The following is a 20,531-nucleotide window of genomic DNA, read 5'->3' as shown; positions in this document are numbered from 1 at the left end:
ATTGTATTTGTTCGAACACATGTACCTTTAGTTGTACCAGGCATTAAAGTGAACAAGAAACTGGAGAAAACAAGGGTGGTCTAATAATTTTTTCCATGATCGTATATGTATGTGCTATGGAGAAATATATCGAATGAGTGTAAAGGACTTTCAGCGCATTAGAGTAAGTTGACAGTTCAGTGTGAGCTTGTGCAAAACAATCAGTTCATTAATGATAAAAGTTGATGCATTAGAAACAGTCAAGATGGGGAAATCACTATATGATGTGCAAATCACTATTTTAATCACTGTCAATGGTCGTAAAATGCAAAATGGGCAAAAATAGGGATCTGAGCATGTCTGACATGGAGAAATAGTGATGGAAAATCACTGGGTCAGAGAAGTGTTTCCCAACCTTTCTGAGCCACGGCACATATTTTTCAGAATGGGGAACTCCTCAGCAGCAGTGGGGCAACATTGTCGTGGGGTGTTTGGAACCAGAAAGCTGAGAGGGGTGATTCAGGGACCCTTCAGACAGACTCCCCAGGCTTACGGATTGAGATCCATCGTAGTATTACAGAGGCATCCCCACCCCCACCCCCACCCCCACCCCCACCCCAACCTGATCCATGAGTCCCACCTGTAACCTGCTGATCTGCGCATCACTAGGGAGGGGGGCTTTATCAACAGAATGCACCGCCTCAGGGCCGGTTCACGTTCACTTTTACAAAGGTAAACGGGAGAGCGTTGTTATAGACTGGATCATTGGTGCATACAGTCGTGCATATCACGCCGTTCGCCAATCAAGTAACATTGGATAATCTTCCACGGCACACCTGATGATTTCTCACGGCACACTTATGTGCTGCGGCGTACTGGTTGGGAAACACTGATTCAGAGAACCTCCAGATCTTCTTGTTCATTCCTACCAAAAGTATCCAAAAAACAACAACCAGATCTCAACCATTCCAGCATCTATGCAATCATAACATTATTAGCACCTGTCTAATACTGCATGGGTTCCTCTTTTTCCCCCAAAACAGCTCTGACTCAAGGCCTAGACTCCACCAGATTTCTGAAGGTGTGTGTGGATTAGGGATGTAACGATATGAAAATTTCATATCACAGTTATTGTGACCAAAATTATCACGGTTACCAATATTATCACGGTATTGTTGAAATTGTGCTCAAAATGTTCAAAAAGTACTTATACACACACTGAAATAATTTAACCAAGTTGTATTTTGAAAAAAACAAACAAACAAACAAACAAATAAAATAATTGGTACAATGTACCCTCTGTTGCAGAAACATTCAAATATTGTGGTCTGAGCCTATTTTGGCCGTTTTTCAGTCCTTTTGATTTTGCCTTTATATACTATATAAACAAATGTTTACTTTACCCATGTTTGGTGTCTTTTTTTTCAGCACAACTTCATCTAAATCATCTGTCTATTATTTTTTTTCTTTAACCTACTATATCAACACAAAAGGACTAAAATACACAAAAAATATAAAATCTGATTTGAAAAATGTATATAATTTATTGCATAAATAACACACAGATGCTTAATGAACCTCCTCAAAGACTTTAAAAGTGAATATTGGTTCCAAATATTTGGTATATAAAATCAAAATTGTAATAAATTAAAACTATACTCAAATATTTGACATAAAAGCAAATCTTTAAATAGGCGTTTTCTCCGGAAAAGTGCGGCGATCAAACACGGTTATCATGATAATTAGAATTGAAATGGTAATACTAACCGTTGACAATTTTACCACGGTTTATCGTTATATCGGCAATCGTTAGATCCCTAGCGTGGATTCTGGACTAAGACGTTAGCACCAGATCCCTGAAGTCCTGGAATAAAAGGGGTGGACGTCTATGGATTTGACTTATTTGTCCAACACCTCCCACAGATGATCAATGGTCCTTAGACTGGGAACCAGGAACACCCAACAGGACCTGCAGTTGTGGACCCAGTCATCACTGTTACAATATGGACCTGGTCCAAGTCACTCAGTTCCTTACGTTGTTCATTTTGCTGCTTCAGTTCAGTTGTCGTCTCATATATCCAACCCAGTGAAAGGTCCCATTGTATTGAAATAATCCTGTCAGTGGTCAAAATGCCACGGCTGACTGGTGTATAATTACTGGTAGAAACCTTTATCAATTAGACATGTGGCCATTTATTTGTGACTAACACCTTTCCATGTACCAGCAGAACGATTCTTTTTCTTTGAACTGTTTTCAAATGCTTCACCTATGCTGTCATCGGCTAATTCTCACCAAATGTTGTGCGAGTATAAACAAAGATTTACACCACCACAAAGGCTGCGGTGTGTTGCAACAGCGTAACTGGAGACAGATCAGGAAAGAGGGACTGGTTTTATTTCATCTTTTGTCAAAAGGCTTTTTTTCCTGCACTACAAAGAATTTTTTGAAAAGGCCAAGTGTGTTTTAGAAGTCTAAAAGAAACTGAATAAATGTGATGCTTGAATAGAGAAACAGAAATGTGACATGAAATTGTACTTTTTGGTTATTTTATGGTTTGCAGTTTGTTTAAGAAGAAAAAGACGATATCGTTATCTTTTGCATCACATAATGTCACATTTAAAGATATTAAATGCAATCTAATAATAGTGCAGATTTCTGTATTGCACTGGTAGGTGCTCTATGTGTATCTTTAAAGTTTTGATGCTTCACTGATGGATATGCAGTTTCCTAGTATGCATATGGAGGTTGCCAACACTAAAAATGTAGTAAAAAGTCATTTATGCCTGAGCTTACGACTGCAGTTATAAGTAAAAGATGTATTAAAGTAGCCGAGTGTAAAGGGAGTATGAGTCTGATGCAGTTTGCTCTCATCATCAGTTTCTCATGTATGATTTAAGTGAGTCAATTAGCTCTTTTGGATCCCTGACAACCCTGTAATGAGATAATATCCATATAAAACCTTTTCCTGGAGAAAATATATATTATTAATGCAACAGAAATCCCCTGAACCACTTCAGAAGTTCCAGTTTTCATAGACACAGCCCTCTGTTTTACGTATTAATGTGTTTTGCTCACATCTTTCCCTTTGCCATGTTCAGAAGATCTTTGAAGAACAAAAAATAAAAAATAAAAAAAATAAATAAAAAAGCAGACTATTTCCAAAAAAAAGAAAATAGACAAAGAAAAAGGAATACCAGCATGGAAATCTATCTCACTTAACTGTTATTTTCAAGAATTCGCCACAGAATATCAACAATGCAAATTAGCATTTAGAGCAGAAGAAGAGCTCCCCCGGAGTCCCAGAGGACAGTAACAGCACCTAGGAAGAGGAAGTCAACCTCTGTGACAAAGATGGATTGTGCTGCAAATTTCAGCAAATATGAGCCAGAACAGGCCCAGTAGGGGGGTGACTGGGGACACGCGTAATGTAGAGTCAACAGAGGACAACGTGTCCCTGTCAGGTTTAAAAAGTGTTAAGTGACTTCATTTACAAGACTGGGTAAATAATCAGAAATAGCAGCTCTGACGCTCTGTTTCCACCTGGTAGACGCTGCATTTTTTAGCAAGCTGCTCACAAGTGAACAGCTCGAACTGGGTCTGATCATTGATGGCATTAGAACATGACTTTGTGTACATCCTGCTTCCCTATCCTATTTACCAGAGGTATCCAAGTCATTTTAGTTCAGGGGTCACATAACCAATTTGTTATTATTTGCTCCAATTTTTTTCAATTATTTGTTCAATTTGCTCCACAATAAGAACTGCTCCAAAAATCCTGTGCAATAATCATACAATAAACAGTACAGTAAAACGTGCAATAAACCTGTGGCATGATCAGCATGTGTACAGCTGTAAATAATGTATATAGCTTTCTTGACTGTGTATATTTTGTGTTTGCACTTCTTTGCTCTTGTATGCTTAGACTTTTGCTGCTGTAAACCTGGAATTTCCCCTTGTGGGACTAATAAAGGCATATCTTATCTTATCTTATAATTAGTAACTATTAGGCCCAATCTGACCTGTAAATTAATAACATAATAACCTATAAATAATGACAACTCTAAATTTTTCTATTATTATTATTATCATTATTATTATTATTATTATACTTTATTTTTGTTTTATCAACAGACAATATACAACACAGAAACTAGAGGCCACTAGTTGAACACAAAATATTTAAATGACATACAGTATTAATTATGTATTGTTTTGTTTATAGTCCAGCCATTTTCTCCAGCGCGTTATGAAGATATGTTCCTTGAGCTGTAGGTAATAAGTCAATCTTTCCATAGAGTAGATTTCCTCTATTATACTGTAGCTAGCCACTGATCCTCACAGGTTGCATTAGTTTTGAGCCAGTTCCTTGTAATGGCCTTGAATTTTTCTTTGTTTTAGTGTAAAAAAAGTAAAATCACATGATGAAAATGTTTACAACCTGAATTTTCTTAAGCCATATAAGTGAAATTTAAAAATATTATGTCACAGTTTATCATTCACTAATGTACAGGGTGGGGAAGCAAAATTTACAATGAACATTTAGTTGTTTTTTCTCAGCAGGCACTACGTCAATTGTTTTGAAACCAAACATATATTGATGTCATAATCATACCTAACACTATTATCCATACCTTTTCAGAAACTTTTGCCAATATGAGTAATCAGGAAAGCAAACGTCAAAGAGTGTGTGATTTGCTGAATGCACTCGTCACACCAAAGGAGATTTCAAAAATAGTTGGAGTGTCCATAAAGACTGTTTATAATGGAAAGAAGAGAATGACTATGAGCAAAACTATTACGAGAAAGTCTGGAAGATACTATTAAAGAAGAATGGGAGAAGTTGTCACCCGAATATTTGAGGAACACTTGCGCAAGTTTCAGGAAGTGTGTGAAGGCAGTTATTGAGAAAGAAGGAGGACACATAGAATAAAAACATTTTCTATTATGTACATTTTCTTGTGGCAAATAAATTCTCATGACTTTCAATAAACTAATTGGTCATACACTGTCTTTCAATCCCTGCCTCAAAATATTGTAAATTTTGCTTCCCCACCCTGTACATTATAACTTACACATCACAGTGGATCTACAAAGGCACAAAACATTTAGTAACAGGCATCTGGAACTGAAAAATATATTATTTAATATATGTTCTTCTGTGTAATTTTTGCACTTTGCATATTTATCCTGTGGACCCTCTGATTGGCTGGTTTTGGCCTGTGAGCTGTATGTTATGTTTGACACCCCTGCTATATGCAAATAAATGCTGTGGGCACAAAAATCGAGGGAGAAAAAAAACACATTGACGACCCCCTAAAGCATGATCTAAGACCCCCCATAATGTTCAATAAGTCATAAACAGATTACTTGAGTCAATAAAGGTATGCTACTCATCATTAGAAAGCTTAGATTCTCCATGTTTTGGTATTTCTATGGAAATCATGAGCACTTAAGAACCATTCATCATAAAATTAAGACGTGTGTGGAGGATTATTTATGTTCTTTTAGTCCAGGGGTCAGTTATGATTCGAGGAGTTCATGTTTAAGTGGTATTCTAATTTAGTTCTACAGTAATTAATTTATGTGTTGAAGCAGTGTTGTCATTGCATCAACATCTGCACTGCGTGAAGTCAACAACTCAAACAAATTTAATGCAGTTTCAACTATATTTATTTTTAGTGCAACTCTGGACTCTGGAGGGTGTTAATTAAATTCACTGTGCAGCTAAAGGATTCCAGGAAGGATGTCTTGTGTATTACTCAGTGTGTGAATCCACACATCGTAAATGTCAGTATAACAACTTTGACCACTGTATTTGTTTTCATTAGCTGTCATACATTTTAGTGATTATCTGTTCATGTACATGATGTTTACTGAGGATTATGTAAAGTGTAAGTAGTGTTTCCTCTCTTAGAGAAGGTGGGGTTTCATTCCAGTGCACTCAGGCAGCAGTAGACCTATGATGTACTCAGGGTTTTTCCTGTTTAGAGATCTGCAGGGTGGCCACCTCCATCAAATATTATTCAGTTCAGTTTATATCGAATATGCAACAAAACAAACGTAATCCTTCTCAGTCCTTCGAATTTAAAACAGACTGCAAGAAACATGAAAACAAAGCATGACTTCATTCGCACATTCAAAAAGGAGTGAAAGGAAGTATAACTTATTTAATCTCACCTCTTCTCCACAAAACAGTCTATCCTTTAGCTTCATATCAGCATAATGTATAAAAAATCTAAATAGTTAACCTCACTTAACATCTTCACATACATATACATACATACATACATACATACATGCACACCTATATTGACACACCAGAAAAGTAAATAAATAGATACACACATCCATACTTAAATACATCCTTGAAATCAACACAAAATGAATACACAATGAAGTAAACACTAAGACAAAGTGAACAACAACAGCAATCATAACAAAAAAAACCCCATAACAAATCAACAAACACACACAAAAAAACAAACAAACACAGTAACCATCTGGTAATACTCAAACACCTTCTTCCACCTTGAGCTTGAATTTTGTGACTGTATTTGCAATATTACACCAATGTGGTGGTACTACACTGAAATCATTGTCATGCAATGGTAATGCTGCTCTCAAACAGACATTATTTTTTGTAAAACCTCCAATAAATCATGCTCACTGTCTAAGATGAGATAACAAAATAACCAGTAAGCCTGTCAGATGTTACTGAACTGTGTAAGTGTCTGTGTTTGCTAAAGTAAGAACAGGTTAATTATCATTTTCTTCACTCATCTACAAATTAGAACTACTAAAAAGTACACTCCCTGGCCACTTTATTAGGTACAGCTTACTAGGACAAGGTATACCTAATAAAGTGGCCAGTGTGTGTATATAGCGTCGTCTGCATCAAGGTTAGCTGTCAGAGGTGCTCTTCTGCTTACCTCAGATGTAACCAACAACATAATCTCTGAGCTACTGTTGCTTTTCTATCGAACCAGTCCCATCATTCTCCTCTGACATCAATGAGGCATTTTGGCTCACAGCGTTGGTTGCACATGAAAATCCCAGTGGATCAGCAATTCCTGAAATACTCAGAGCAGCCTGTCTGGCATCAACAACCACTGTCACATTCAAAGTCACTTAAATCACCTTTTCCCCCGTTCTGATGCTCAGTTCTTGAACATGTCGACACGCCTAAATGCACTGAGTTGCAGTCATGAGAGTGGCCTAGTAGATATTTGCATTAATGTCCAGTTGAACACAAGGTTAAGGTCAAGGTAAAGGTTAAGTCGCTTTATTATCTCCGTAGGGAAATTCAGCCTCAGTCCTAATACATACAGGATCTCACATTAGCATTAGCAATTAGCATTAGCGCTTAGCACATCGGTAATTGATGTTTGAAGTTTGTGTTTTTCAAAGGGACAGTGTATATTAATAAACATAATATGTGGCAATACGTAAGCCAAGGCTAATTTCCATCATTAGACCTTACATAGCTCACATAAAACAGTCCAGTCCAGTGTAGTCTTTCAACAGACACTTATCGCTTTTCCATTGACCCTCAAATTGTGCGAATATAACTTGGGCATTAAAATTTCGATCAAACTCTCATTTTTCGATTAAAAGTTCTTGCACTGGCAAGAGGTGGTTTTTCAGACGTAGTGCAATTGGTATATCACGCAAAACTGCAATGGAAAGACATTTTTCCACAACTAGAGTCACGTGAATAAAAAAACAAAACTCATGTTGATAGATGTTACAACAAGCGAAGAAGAAGAGTTTTAAAAGAAACATGGCACGGTACAGGGGTTGGACAAAATAATGGAAACACCTTAAAAAATCAACAAAATATAATTTAATATGGTGTAGGTCCGCCTTTTGCGGCAATTACAGCCTCAATTCTCCGAGGTATTGATTCATACAACTTGTGAATTGTTTCCAAAGGAATTTTAAGCCATTCTTCAGTTAGAATACCCTCCAACTCTTTTAGAGACGATGGCGGTGGAAATCGACATCTTACTTGAATCTCTAAAACTGACCATAAATGCTCAATAATGTTGAGGTCTGGGGACTGTGCCGGCCATACGAGATGCTCAACTTCATTAGAATGTTCCTCATGCCATTCTTTAACAATTCTAGCTGTATGGATTGGGGCATTATCATCTTGAGGTGAAGGTGTTTCCATTATTTTGTCCAACCCCTGTATGTGTGGACACACCAGGAAACCAAATCATTTTATAAATTAGTACGGGATAGAGGGGTAATACATAATAATCATGAATATATCTGTACATTAACATGATGGATGGTGGGAGGAAGCTTGAGGACCTGGAAAGAACCCACACAGACACGGGCAGAACATGCAAAGGGCCCGCCCCCATCAACTGGTGTTGGAGTCGAACCCAGGACCTGGGTGCTATCCACTACACCACTGTGTCGCCCCACTTCTCGTGTCATCTCATGATAATGAATAAACAAATCATCGCATTTGTGATGTAATGGAAAAACCGACATTACTTCTGTTTTTTTGACATTTAGTAAATATCAGTAAATTTTTTTGCATATGACCAATGGAAAAGCCACAAATGTAACACATACAAGCAAATACTAGTTTAAACCAAATGCTGTAATGGCGGCCATGGCTCAGATGGTAGAGTGGGTTGTCCAATAACTGAAGGGTTGGCGGTTCGAATCCTGCTCTGTCCCAGTCATGTGCTGTTGTGTCCTTGGGCATGACACTTCACCCTCCTTACCTCCAGTGCTGCTACTCACACTGGTGTGTGAATGTTTGGTGGTGGTCAGAGGGGCCGTAGGCGCAAATTGGCAGCCACGCTTCTGTCAGTCTGCCCCAGGGCAGCTGTGGCTACAGATGTAGTTTACCACCACCAGAGGGAGAATGTGAGAGTGAATGAGTAATGGATCCACTGTGCGCACTTTGAGTATGCGTTCATAGAAAAGCACTATATAAATCTAATCCATTATTATTTGTTTGAGATTGTTGAAGTCACAGTTTCCATGATCAGGATGGTACCTCCAATTTATTCTGAGTCCAGAAAACCTCTGGTACTAATATAACAGTTGGCTTTTCAAAATGTTCAGATATCCATTGATCCCAGTATATATTTTTACATAGGCAATAAATACATTTAGAGCATGTCAGCTGGGTTCAACGTGGCCCAGGATGCACTGGTGAAATACTGTGGGCGAAAGCAGCCCAAAGCTCCTCTAAATGTGGTCTTAGTAATTGGATCTCAACGTGTCCTCGGTGGCGTCAGAGCTGTCCAACAGTGAGCCGATCACCCAAGACACATGTTAGTATCAGGTGTGAGCGAGGCCTGAGAGATAGACTTCCCGGTGGATCTCATTGCCAAATTTAGCTGTGTTTCTCTAAAACCTTGTGGCATCAGCACATTTGAGAGCTGTAGCTAAAAACAGGAGACCTGGAAATGAAACATTTTCTCCCATCTCAGAGGAAATTAATGTGAAAAAATGCAATTATACTTCGGACTCTACTTTTAACCGCATAAACAAACACTACAAGTAGACCCATGCAATGTGACAATATATACAATAGCATAAAATCATCTGTTGTTTCACATTATGTGGCATTGTTTACTTTGTTGTGTTTCAAATCACATTCTTTATGCCAATATTTTTTTGTCATGTAGATGTTCTTCCACAAGGTAGAAATGCAGCGAGGAAAATTGCATGACATCAACACAAACAAACAGAGGAAACACAGAACAGGGTAATTCTGGACAGGAGTCCTCTGACCAGCCAAGACAAAATGAGAAGCTTGTACCTAAAACAGAGTCTGCGTCTGTCACATGGATGTGGTTTTAGTATGAAAAGTATGACATGGACCAAAAAAAACATAGAAGTACTTTGCATTTTCCTGCAGAAAGATGCCTGCAACAGTTTTTCTTTGACCACTGTATAGCTTCTACATTCACATTTTTGGCTATGTTACATGATAACATGATAATAAATATTCAAAAATATTTTTCAGTAAGTACTTTTTGATTGCTGCATACTATTTTTTTCATTGGATTATATCTTTATCTGGATAAGAGATGATATTTGGATATACATTTAGATAGGAATAAATTCTAATATTTTATTTTACTTAATTTTCAGCTCTTCTTTTTTATTCTACTTTACTACTGTGGTACTTTTTATTAGGTCTGGATGACAAAACGATAATGATATATATCATGATATAATTTTTCCTCAATAGAAATATGAGACATGCTCGATACAATTTCAATAGAATTCGTTCATGCATGTTCTGACAGACATAAGAACAGCCAGTCATAATTATGTAGCACTGCACTGAACCAATCACGCTAGAGCCATAGCAAGTTAGGTTGACGCTTACAGCACAGGCATAAGAGCAGCCGCAGCACACACGCTAATGTTTGGACTGCAGCGGGAGGTAATGAGTGTTCCCTCAGGAGAAAATCTGACCAAGAACTCAGGCGACCGGCTTACTGAAAAGTAAGGTGAGGCATAGAAACTGGGAGTCGGACAGTCAAAGCATGTTAAGTTTCATTTTTGGTTGACACCAGTTATGGCAGTTATGGAACGTACATCCTTTATTTAACCAGGTAAAAAAAAGTCTCACTGAGATTGCAAACCTCTTTTTCAAGAGTGACCTGGCCAAGTAAAGCAGCATAACCCACAGTTTCTGACAAGACAAGACATAATCAACACATAATACAAAAACTTACAATCGATAGTGACAAAACAATCATTTGTGTAAGTTTAAAAACAGTTACACTGACCAAGCTCATTGATTTCACACTTCTTTAAAATAGCTTTAAATTCACCTACAGTAACAATTTCAGATAGATTTAGGTTGTTTTGCAGGGCATTCCATGCAGAGGGGGCAGCATATTGAAATGCAGTCTGTTCTGGCTCTAGGAACCACCATCAGTATGTATGTATATACCACCGGCATCATTTTTGAAGATGGACTGTTTTGTTTGTGTTGAAAGCTTTTGCCTGCTGGTCAGACTTTTAGTTTAATTTTAAATATATTTACCTGTTTTATTTATCTGAAACAGTTGTATAATGATCTTCAACACATCTGTCATGTCCAACCTCTGACAGAAAACAAATCATATTTAAACCAAAAATAACCTTCTGATGTCTTCACAACTAACTTATGAGTAACAGAAAATTTAAGCTTGACAAAAATAGTGATTTGATTTATATAACGTGATATATATCGATATTGTCTGATATGAAAAAAAAATATCACGATATGATTTTTTTCCATATCGCCCAGCCCTAATTTTTATATTACTATGCAACTTTTAGATTTATATCCTCCTGAGGCCCAGGAAAGTAAAAGTTTTAGCCATTTTTTACATTGAATAATTGTCTTGATTTAAAACACAAATACATTATCTATTTATTTGTTTTTTTCACCTTCTTTTTTCTTTTTTTTTAAATAAAGCTATGAAACTCTTGTCCCCTACAGAGGACACAAATGCATTGCTTGGTCTCAAGAGGATATATACCTGTATATACTTGTTGTATTGTTGTGATTGTGGATTTTATATGAGCTGTTGGACACCTTGAATCCCCCCCCCCCCCAACAGGGATGAATAAAGCATCCTCTATTAATCAAACTGTACGTACTTAGTTGGTGGATTCTTATGGGGTCTGAGGTCGGGCCCAGCCCACCTTCGCTGAGCGTCTGAATGAGGATGATATAGTCGTCGTCTTCCTCGGAGAGGGTCAGCTCGGCCGTTGAATTGGTTGTTACGAGTGTGTTTACCTCTTTGTGCCTCTGTCTCCTGTAGGACAGCTGAATGGAAGAGGGAAAACATGGTGGGTGACACATGGTAAATATGTATTCTTCCAGGCTGACAGCTTAGAGTGAGCTACTACACAGGCAGCTCTGCACTTTCACTCAGGCAAAAAAAAACACCTAATGGGAATGTAACTGTGAAGCATATTGAGTGTGAAAAACTCACTTGGTAGCCTGTAACTTCTGACTCTGATTCCACTGCCACCACAGGTTCCCAGTAAAGAGACAGGTGAGAGCCAATTAGGGTCCATTCAACATTCAGTGGCGGTTGGGCTGGTGCTGCATGATATGAAAATAATTCATTTCTATATGTCAGTACAGAAACTCACTGTCACTCCTTATCTTAAATCAGTATATTTCTCTTATTGGATGATGGTGTTAATGAGTTGAGAGCTGAACTTTCTTCTTTAACTTTTCATTTTTGGGATTTGAGGATGCAAATTTGCCTGCGCCCACACAAAGTTTCTCCAGACAGCTATGACTAAATGCCTCGTTCAAAGTGTACCCTTCATAGTTTCCATGTCTGAATTAAAATCAGCATGAACACAAAATCAAAGACCCGGCGCTGCAGGACGTCTCGGGCTCTTCAACTTACGTGGTTTTTTTGTGGTGACATTGATTGCAGGCAGAAACGGGCCAGTCCCTGCTGTGTTGAAGGCGCTGACTGTTAGAAAATACTGTGTGTTCCCTGCTAAGCCGCTCACAGTGACCGAGGTTTGGTTCCAAGGGACCCGAACCTTCCCCATGGTCTCGGGCTTAGTGTCGTCTTCCCAGTAGGCCACCTGTTTTGGACACGGGATGTAAGAGTGATGTATCGAGCTTTGAACTGAAGCAAAATGTCTACATCAGATCAGCCATTATCCATCATGCAGAGCACAAAAAAAACTATTTGTAGTTGTTTTTTGATGTCTTCAGAGAAATGCAGGGTTGATAAATGGTAGTTGAAGTGAGTTTCCTCTGAACAGACATCATAGTGCTCGCTTACTTTTACAGCAGAGTATTTGATCTGACATTAGAAAGGCTTTATTAACGTAGTTTTTACAGCACTACAGTTCACTGATGCTCAGTCACAACAGAAAAACAGCACATTTTAAAGATTATAAAGTCATCAGATTCACATTGACTAAGATAACATGTTGTTTTGCATGTTTATAAAGGGCTTAAAGCTGAAGTGCTTGATAGTTTTTTTGACATTACTGAGGAACAAATCCATACGTTCCAGCATATTTTAATTCAAGTGATCTGAGAGGAAGAAAGACTTGGATCCACCTCTGTCAAACCAACTTAGACCAATGACAGATATTTTTAGACAGGAAGAGAAAAAAAAAACCCACCACAGCCTTCCTCCTGCTGCTCTCTCCCCTAAAACACTCAATATATAAAAACCAGATATAAACGCAAATGGCCTGATGTCATTTCATGCTGTGATGGAAACATGAAGCCACTTTTCCAAGCTTCTACGTCGAGATAAAGACTAGAGCTATAAGATCACATCTAGGTCTCATCTGATTCTGATCCGTGATTGGCAGTGTTGGGAGCTACAAAAGTAATGCATTACAGTAACAGATTACTTTTTGCTGTAATGCAATATTTTACTTGGTACATGTTCAATAGCGCTTGCATCCCAACACACTTTAGTGCTGCAACAACGAATCGATTCTTAAATAGGTTGGCAAAAAATTCGGCAGTCGATTCGTTGGGTCTTGAGCAAGTAACAGAGGAAAACACAGAGGAGCATGGCTGGGGCTTCAGATGCCTGTCAGCCCTGTTTGGCTGAAACGTAGTGCGCCGTTTATGTAACAAAACTTGAATATCGTCGGCTTCCTGATAAAACCTGCTATGTGACTTTTGGCAAATTTTACAGGAGAAACAAAAAACTGTTTATATAACAGGAAACTGTGAAATATGACAAAAAAAATCTGTTCCTTTATTGTTGGTACTTATGATGGAATGTAAACAACTTTCACAGGAGACTGAAATTTGAAGCTATAATAGGGGAGATAGCAGGTTTTTATTCCCAACCAAAAATGCCACTTAGCAGGTTTTATCAGGAAGCTGATGATATGGAGAAAAAAATGGCCAAAATCCCACGACGCAGTAAGTTTTGGGCGAACGGGGCTGCCATGGCAACCGGGAACCTAATGTAAACCTCGCTTAAATAGCCTAAGTGTCATGATTACTTTAGCCTGCTAGCTAGTTAGACACTATTGTTGTAATTACTAGTTATACCATTACCGGCAACAACAACGGCGATGGCACCAGTACCAACGACTGCAACTGGTACTGGCAATGGCACCGGGAACAAAGAAGCAGACAGTTGCCCTTCTCAGCCCCATTAGTAAATGATAACTAGAGACATTATTAATAGCTAATTAATATATAAACAATGTGTTAATTAATGCTGAGTAGTGCATACATAATGATAACTAATGACATTATTCAACTTTTATTAATGCTTAATAATGTATTAACTAACTTTGAGTAGTAAACACTAATTAACAGCTTATTAATACATTACCTAATATGTTACCTAATGCTAAGTAATACATAATAATGATTCATAAATTATTATTAAACAGTTAATTAATGCTTAATAATGCACTAACATTAACTAACGGACTCTTATTGTAAAGTGTTACCCCCTTAGAATTCTATATCAATGATGGATTTATGTACCGGCGTCCTCCTGTTTGAACATGTAAAACGTTGAAAAGAATGCAAGTGTTCTCCCACACCATAGACTGTAGCATTACTTACTGAGCTATCCATCCACATGTACTTAACTGGGCAAATTAATGCATCCCAAGGCTCTCCTATCTCCTGTATTGATGGTGGGGTTGGTGGTGGTGGTGGTGGTGGTGGGGTTCTACTGCGCACGCACCATTTATGACGAGAGTCTATATGTAACTCAACACGAGCACAAAAGCAATACAGGAGTCATGTAATGCATTACAATTCTGAGATGGTAATATTGTAAGGTAAGGAATTACTTTTAAACAACAGTAACACGTAATCTGTAATGCATTACAGTTTGGAAGTACCTTGCAAAACACTGGTGATTGGTAATTACAGCGGTCAATCATGCATTCAACATATACAAAAGTTTGGAGTTGACATGATTTCTAGGTTATTATTCTATTATTTTACTGGTCCAGCTTGCTTGAGATCAAATCAGACTGTTTGTGGCTCCTGAATTAATATGAGTTTGACAGCCCTGATGTAAAGAATACACTTCGACAACCAACAACCAACACTTAAAGTAACTTAAAATCAACAGTTTGATGCTTAACATTAACTATGGCTTTTCTGATCTTCTTCCCACCCCTTTTCGGCCATGTAAATGAAACTATTGTGCTGATCCCCTGTCTAAGATTGTCTTGATGTTGATTTTTGTATTATTATTTATGTTTTACTTGTTCATATATATATTGTTAAATTTCATTGCATGTTTGGAATAAATCACTAAATCAAATCAATCCTTTATGGTAGTTTGTCATTTTTGTGATATGTGGTAAACCAAAGGTCAATCAACCAAGGAAAAAGACATGTGTTCAGAAAAACCACTGCGCTGTAGACAGGGCATTAAATTATCTGAATTAACAAGCCTTTGTCATTTGACTAATGGACTTTCTACCTCCTGGAGTAGGTGGGATGATCATTTGTGGCTATCTGTTGGCAGGACCACGCAAATACTAATGTATTGATTTTCATGCAACTTAGAAGAAGGGTAGGTAGAAGGGTAAGGTACAGACCAAGGACAATTCCACTGAACTTTGGAGTAGATCCAGGAAGAGACAGAGGTGGATTTTCTTTGGAGAGCAGTAACTTTGAACTAAAACCCTCTTCAGACCAGACCCAAAGCACTGGTCTGAGACGTTAGGAAAATCCGCCAGTTCACACCAATGCAACTAGACCAGGCACTGTATCGGTCCCTTAGCAGTGAGCTCTTTGTACTTCTGATCTAACTGGCAGCTTTTCAGGCTCTTTTTTTTTTTTTTTTTGCAGTGTCTTAAAATATGAATGAGGATAGTGATAGTGTGCTACTTGCTTCACTTGCATTTCTGATATTGATGAAACTGCGAAAACATAAAAAAAAAAAAAAAAGAAAAAAAATCAAGAGGGTTGACAATTTCTCCCGTCTTTTCCCTAGAGCACTTCTACGCTTTAGAGGAGTTAGTGTCAACGCTGATAAGGAGAGACAACACTAAATGCTGCTTGCTCTTCTTGGTGGCAGGTGAGCTGCAGCCTATAAATACCTAAAAAAACATATATTCTTTAACACTGGGCTCTAATACTGATCACTGGTGATTTTCCAAAACTGACAAAAGTAAGAAAACACTGGTTATTATTTGTGGTTTGTTTGTGCAACACTGAGAAAACGGACTACTGGCCTTGGTGGACGTCTGTAGCCTCTGAGTTCTTTTCTGTTTACTGTGTTTTTTTGCAGAAATGTTGCATGCTACCAGATATTGCATTAATCTTCCCAGTGAAGAAGACCTGAATAATTAACCCTTGTGCATCCCCCTAATTTACTATCCTTTGGGAAACCTTGAACCAGAAATGTACATGTAAAAAAAACCCTGCAAAAAATCATTATATATCAGCATTTTTTTCTGCTTTTTTCCCCCCCATAAATGTCTTAAACCACTGCAGCTCTGCTCAAAACTACCAAGTTTAATCATTTTTTCTTAATTCTAACCCTTTAAATGCTTGTTTAAATACATGATGTCACTTATTTCTGAAAAAACACAAAAAAGACATATTTTTATATAATGAATAGCAAGGCATTGCTAGTGATTAGAGTCTTGGACATGTCAAAATGTAGTAACAACACTGATTTCAGTGCATTATAATTATTATTTTTCTTTTCTTTTCTTTATTTTTTTTTTTTTTTACATGAGATCAAAAGATGTGGTTTCAATGTAAGTCAAAGAGGAATTTTTTGCCATGAGGGTCCTGCACTGACTATAAACTATTAATGCAAAAAAAAAAAAAAAAAAAAAAAAATCAGTGTTATTGCTAATCTCTGACATGCCCAAAATTCTGATATAAAACAATCCGACATATTATGTGGAAAATATCTCATATTTGGTGTTGCTTATTTAATAAAACAAGGGGCGTCACATATTCAAACTGACATTTAAAGGGTTAAAATCCTGAAAATGATTGAACATTTGGTAGTTTTGAGCAGAGCTGAAGTTGTTTAAGAGATTTATGCATTAAAAAAGCAGCAAAAAATATTGAAATATGGCAATTTCATAGCAGTTTTTTGTGCATACATTTTTTGTTCGAGGGTCCCCAGAGGGTGTGAAAAGTATCTGTAGCGTATAATAGACCTGTAACTGACACTAGATTGAGAAAATATGTCAAAAAAGAAACATTCTTGCAGAAATTCATGCCATAAGCTGAAACACAACCATAATGCTCACCAAATCAAAAAAGAAAAATGACAGAAATGTACAAAACTTGCCTGAGGAATATTTAAATTAGAATATATCACTACTAACTGAAGTTACATATCACACAATATCATTTGGGTTTTTTTTGCTATTACTCTCTCCAACTATTGGAGATATTTTATGCACTTAAAATTACACAACCTCCTTCCTCTGCAAGCCTTTTTTTTCTTCGCTGACATAGCTGAAATACTTCAGAGAGCCGTACTTTCCCAGACTGAAATATTCCAGCAACTTTAATTTTTTAAGAGCAAAAGCACAACAACACTATTTTACATTGAATGCTTTTGATCTCCCTGATTATTTAGTTGGAAAAACACAGACAAAACAACCACGCTGCCCTGGTTTTTGAAGGTAAAAGCGAATGCAGTCAACCACTTTCAGTTTAAATGTACCAGTTTAACATTCCCGTTTTATCTGGAGAACAATGACAAGGCTTCAGATGGATTCCCATGGTGCTGCTCTGTCAGACTGAACCCGCATTTAAATGTTAAATTAATAGTTTTCAGTATTTTTTTTTTTTTTTTTCTGGTCAGGCATGGTAGCACTCTGAAATGTGGTTTTTCCTACTGTATTATTGCAGCACAGTCTGTCATGAAGCCCAGTAACTGTTCTATAGCTCATACCTGAAAGCAACACAAAAAAACACACATGCGGACAAGGCAATTTTCTTTTGTTCACTAGTAAACGCTCTGACATGTTTTCCTGTCGCGTCGGTACAATGAACTGTATAATTTTTGGCTATAACTGTTTCCCAACCGAAACAGCCATTTCCATGACGACGTGGAGTTGGGAAGTGATGGCTCTGAGGTACAACAGGGGTGATGACAAGCATGTGAATGGCGTTTGTGTGTGATTTCAATTTCCATTTAAAAGAGTAAAATGTACCTCATAGCCCAGAACCCTTTCAGGGGTGAAGGAGAGAGCCTGCCAATTCACCTCAATCTCAGAGGCTGAGACACTTCTGGCCCAAACTCCTGCTGGCATCCCACTTGGCTCTGAAAAGAGACAACAGGAGACTGAGCTTAGCTGCCTTCCTCCAACGGCAGACAGGCAGGCAGAACAAATCTCTTCAGTTTTTTTTTTTTTTTTACATTCAGAACTGTGCGGATATTCGTTGAGCTCTTTTCAGATGAATCATTACACACAGGTGCTGATGGGAAATAGACTAACGCTACACTAAACACTGACCCTCACTTAGCATGCTGAGTGGTAGCATGGATCTAAATGCCAACCAGTTTTCATTTTGGCAAAGCCGTTCCATTGAGTGCTGATATTTGGAAGCAATCTATCTGCACATAAATGCGTTGATGTTTTTTTTTTTTTTTTATCACAGTTTTCGTGTTTTTTTACTTTTAACTACAGACATTTAAGAACATTTTCACAAGTTTCCTTTCCCGCTTGTGTCTGGTCTTTATCCAAAGGTGAATGAAGTTCAGTTATTGGTTGTAAATTGTGGCGAAGTCTGCCATCAACTCAGCTGCTTTCCTTACTTTGATGTTATTAAATTCTGCTTAAGAATACACCTTCTTTCTTGAGCCTTTCAATGCTTATCAGATACAAATGAACTATATTGATTCCCAGGAGGATAGTCACTATCATGATTGGCTTTAATCTGTTAGTACGTTATACTCTATTTTACGCATTTTTCATTCGTTTTCATTTTTTATTAAAAGAAAAATGCTGAGTAATTTTTTTTTTTTATACATTTTTTCCTCTCATCTTGATTATATTACATCTTATTTAAAAAAAAAACTAAAACTGAGTGGCACTTTAATTCATAAATGTGATCTAGCAAAGGCAAAAGGCAAATATTAAACGTATAGGCTTTTTATGTTGCTTGTAATTGGGATGAAGTAAACATCTGTTGAGTAACATTTAACATAAAATTGCTTGATTATGTTGAATTAAAAACCCACAAATGCAATGGGTCCACCACACCCATGAACACTGGCTGAATAACAAAAATCTGAACACCACACAAGGGTTAAAGGGACAACGTATATTGAATAATATTAAGCGTCCAATACTAAACACATGTAAACAGAATCATATGACTCAAATGGTGATAATGCATGTATAAAATGACAAATATTCCTTCCCACATACAGTCACGGAAAAAATTATAAGACCACCCTTGTTTTCTTCAATTTCTTGTTCATTTTAATGCCTGGTACAACTAAAGGTACATTTGTTTGGACAAATATAATGATAATAACAAAAATAGCTCATAGTAGTTTAATTTCAGAGCTGATATCTATCCATTTTCCATGTTTTTCTTGATAATAACCACAATCACTTCAGTTCTTACATCAATATCTATGGCATTGTACTGACAAAAACAGTGCTTTTAGGAATTCCATGTTTTCTTTTCTGTCTGTTTTAGTCACATGATACACACAGGAGTTAGTACTTGATTGCATAACCATTGTTTTAGATGATTTTGATGGTCTAATAATTATTTAATGGCTTTTTAATTACAAGGTGAGAGACAAACGATATTTAAATTCTCTGTAAGACCTGTGCATCTTGTGAAATGACAATTATAAAAATCTTTGGATCTTCGTAAGCCTAACCAAAAAAAAAAAAAAAAAAAAAAAAAATTCCTAACAATGATATTAAAGCACCAGATCAATAAACAGTATTGATAAGAAAAGCAGCATTTATAAAATCTTACCCCTACACATATGTCAAGGTGTAGAGTTGTACTTTTAGAATCATTCTGCATGATGGTAAATGTTTTAAACAATCAACTCTACTGCCTATAACCAGAAGTGTTCAGTCCACCTGTCCTTGCACATTTTGTAACAGACTGAACTGAAATTCAATTCAACACTTTAATATCATTGTATGAAAAAAACCGAGATAGTGGTACAAGTATCCATTCTATTACTCTATTCAGAAACTGAACTCACATGAAGGCTGTGAATTTGCCTCTTAAAACCACTGCTTCTACTGGTTAATCTGTTTATTGGTTTCAATCCAAAACAAAGTATTGAAATTACTACAGTTATACAACAACACAGGCTGCAGAACTGCTTTTTTTGTTTGGGAAGAGCACTTCAGTTCTGAATGGGAAAGGAAAGAATGACGGCAAGAGAAAATATTCTAAAAATAGCACACATGTAAATGGATATTGATTTTTAGGTGGGTCTTTATTAGGTGGTAAAACCAAAAACAAAACAAATCCAAAAAAGTCTCATATGGTTCTGCATAAGTGTTTTGTGATTCTCTGTTATATGGATGTCCCTGAACTACCCACCACCATCTCAGCCTCTTTTGAGTTGGG

General features: G+C 37.1%; 1 protein-coding gene across 1 annotated transcript in view; it reads right to left on the bottom strand.

Moving 5' to 3' along the window:
• LOC115421803 (contactin-3-like) overlaps nucleotides 1–20,531 on the bottom strand; it is a 113,702-nt gene that overhangs the window by 2,056 nt on the left and 91,115 nt on the right. The window contains exons 18-21 of the mRNA XM_030137741.1: nucleotides 18,131–18,240; nucleotides 12,382–12,568; nucleotides 11,953–12,065; nucleotides 11,615–11,783 (exon numbers count right to left, since the gene is read on the bottom strand). Coding sequence (XP_029993601.1) covers nucleotides 11,615–11,783; nucleotides 11,953–12,065; nucleotides 12,382–12,568; nucleotides 18,131–18,240 — 579 coding nt within the window. The remainder of the gene's footprint in view (nucleotides 1–11,614; nucleotides 11,784–11,952; nucleotides 12,066–12,381; nucleotides 12,569–18,130; nucleotides 18,241–20,531) is intronic.

This window comes from Sphaeramia orbicularis, chromosome 7, assembly GCF_902148855.1.
Source record: "Sphaeramia orbicularis chromosome 7, fSphaOr1.1, whole genome shotgun sequence".
Lineage (NCBI taxonomy): Eukaryota > Metazoa > Chordata > Actinopteri > Kurtiformes > Apogonidae > Sphaeramia > Sphaeramia orbicularis.
This window is presented reverse-complemented; position numbering and strand designations above follow the sequence as displayed.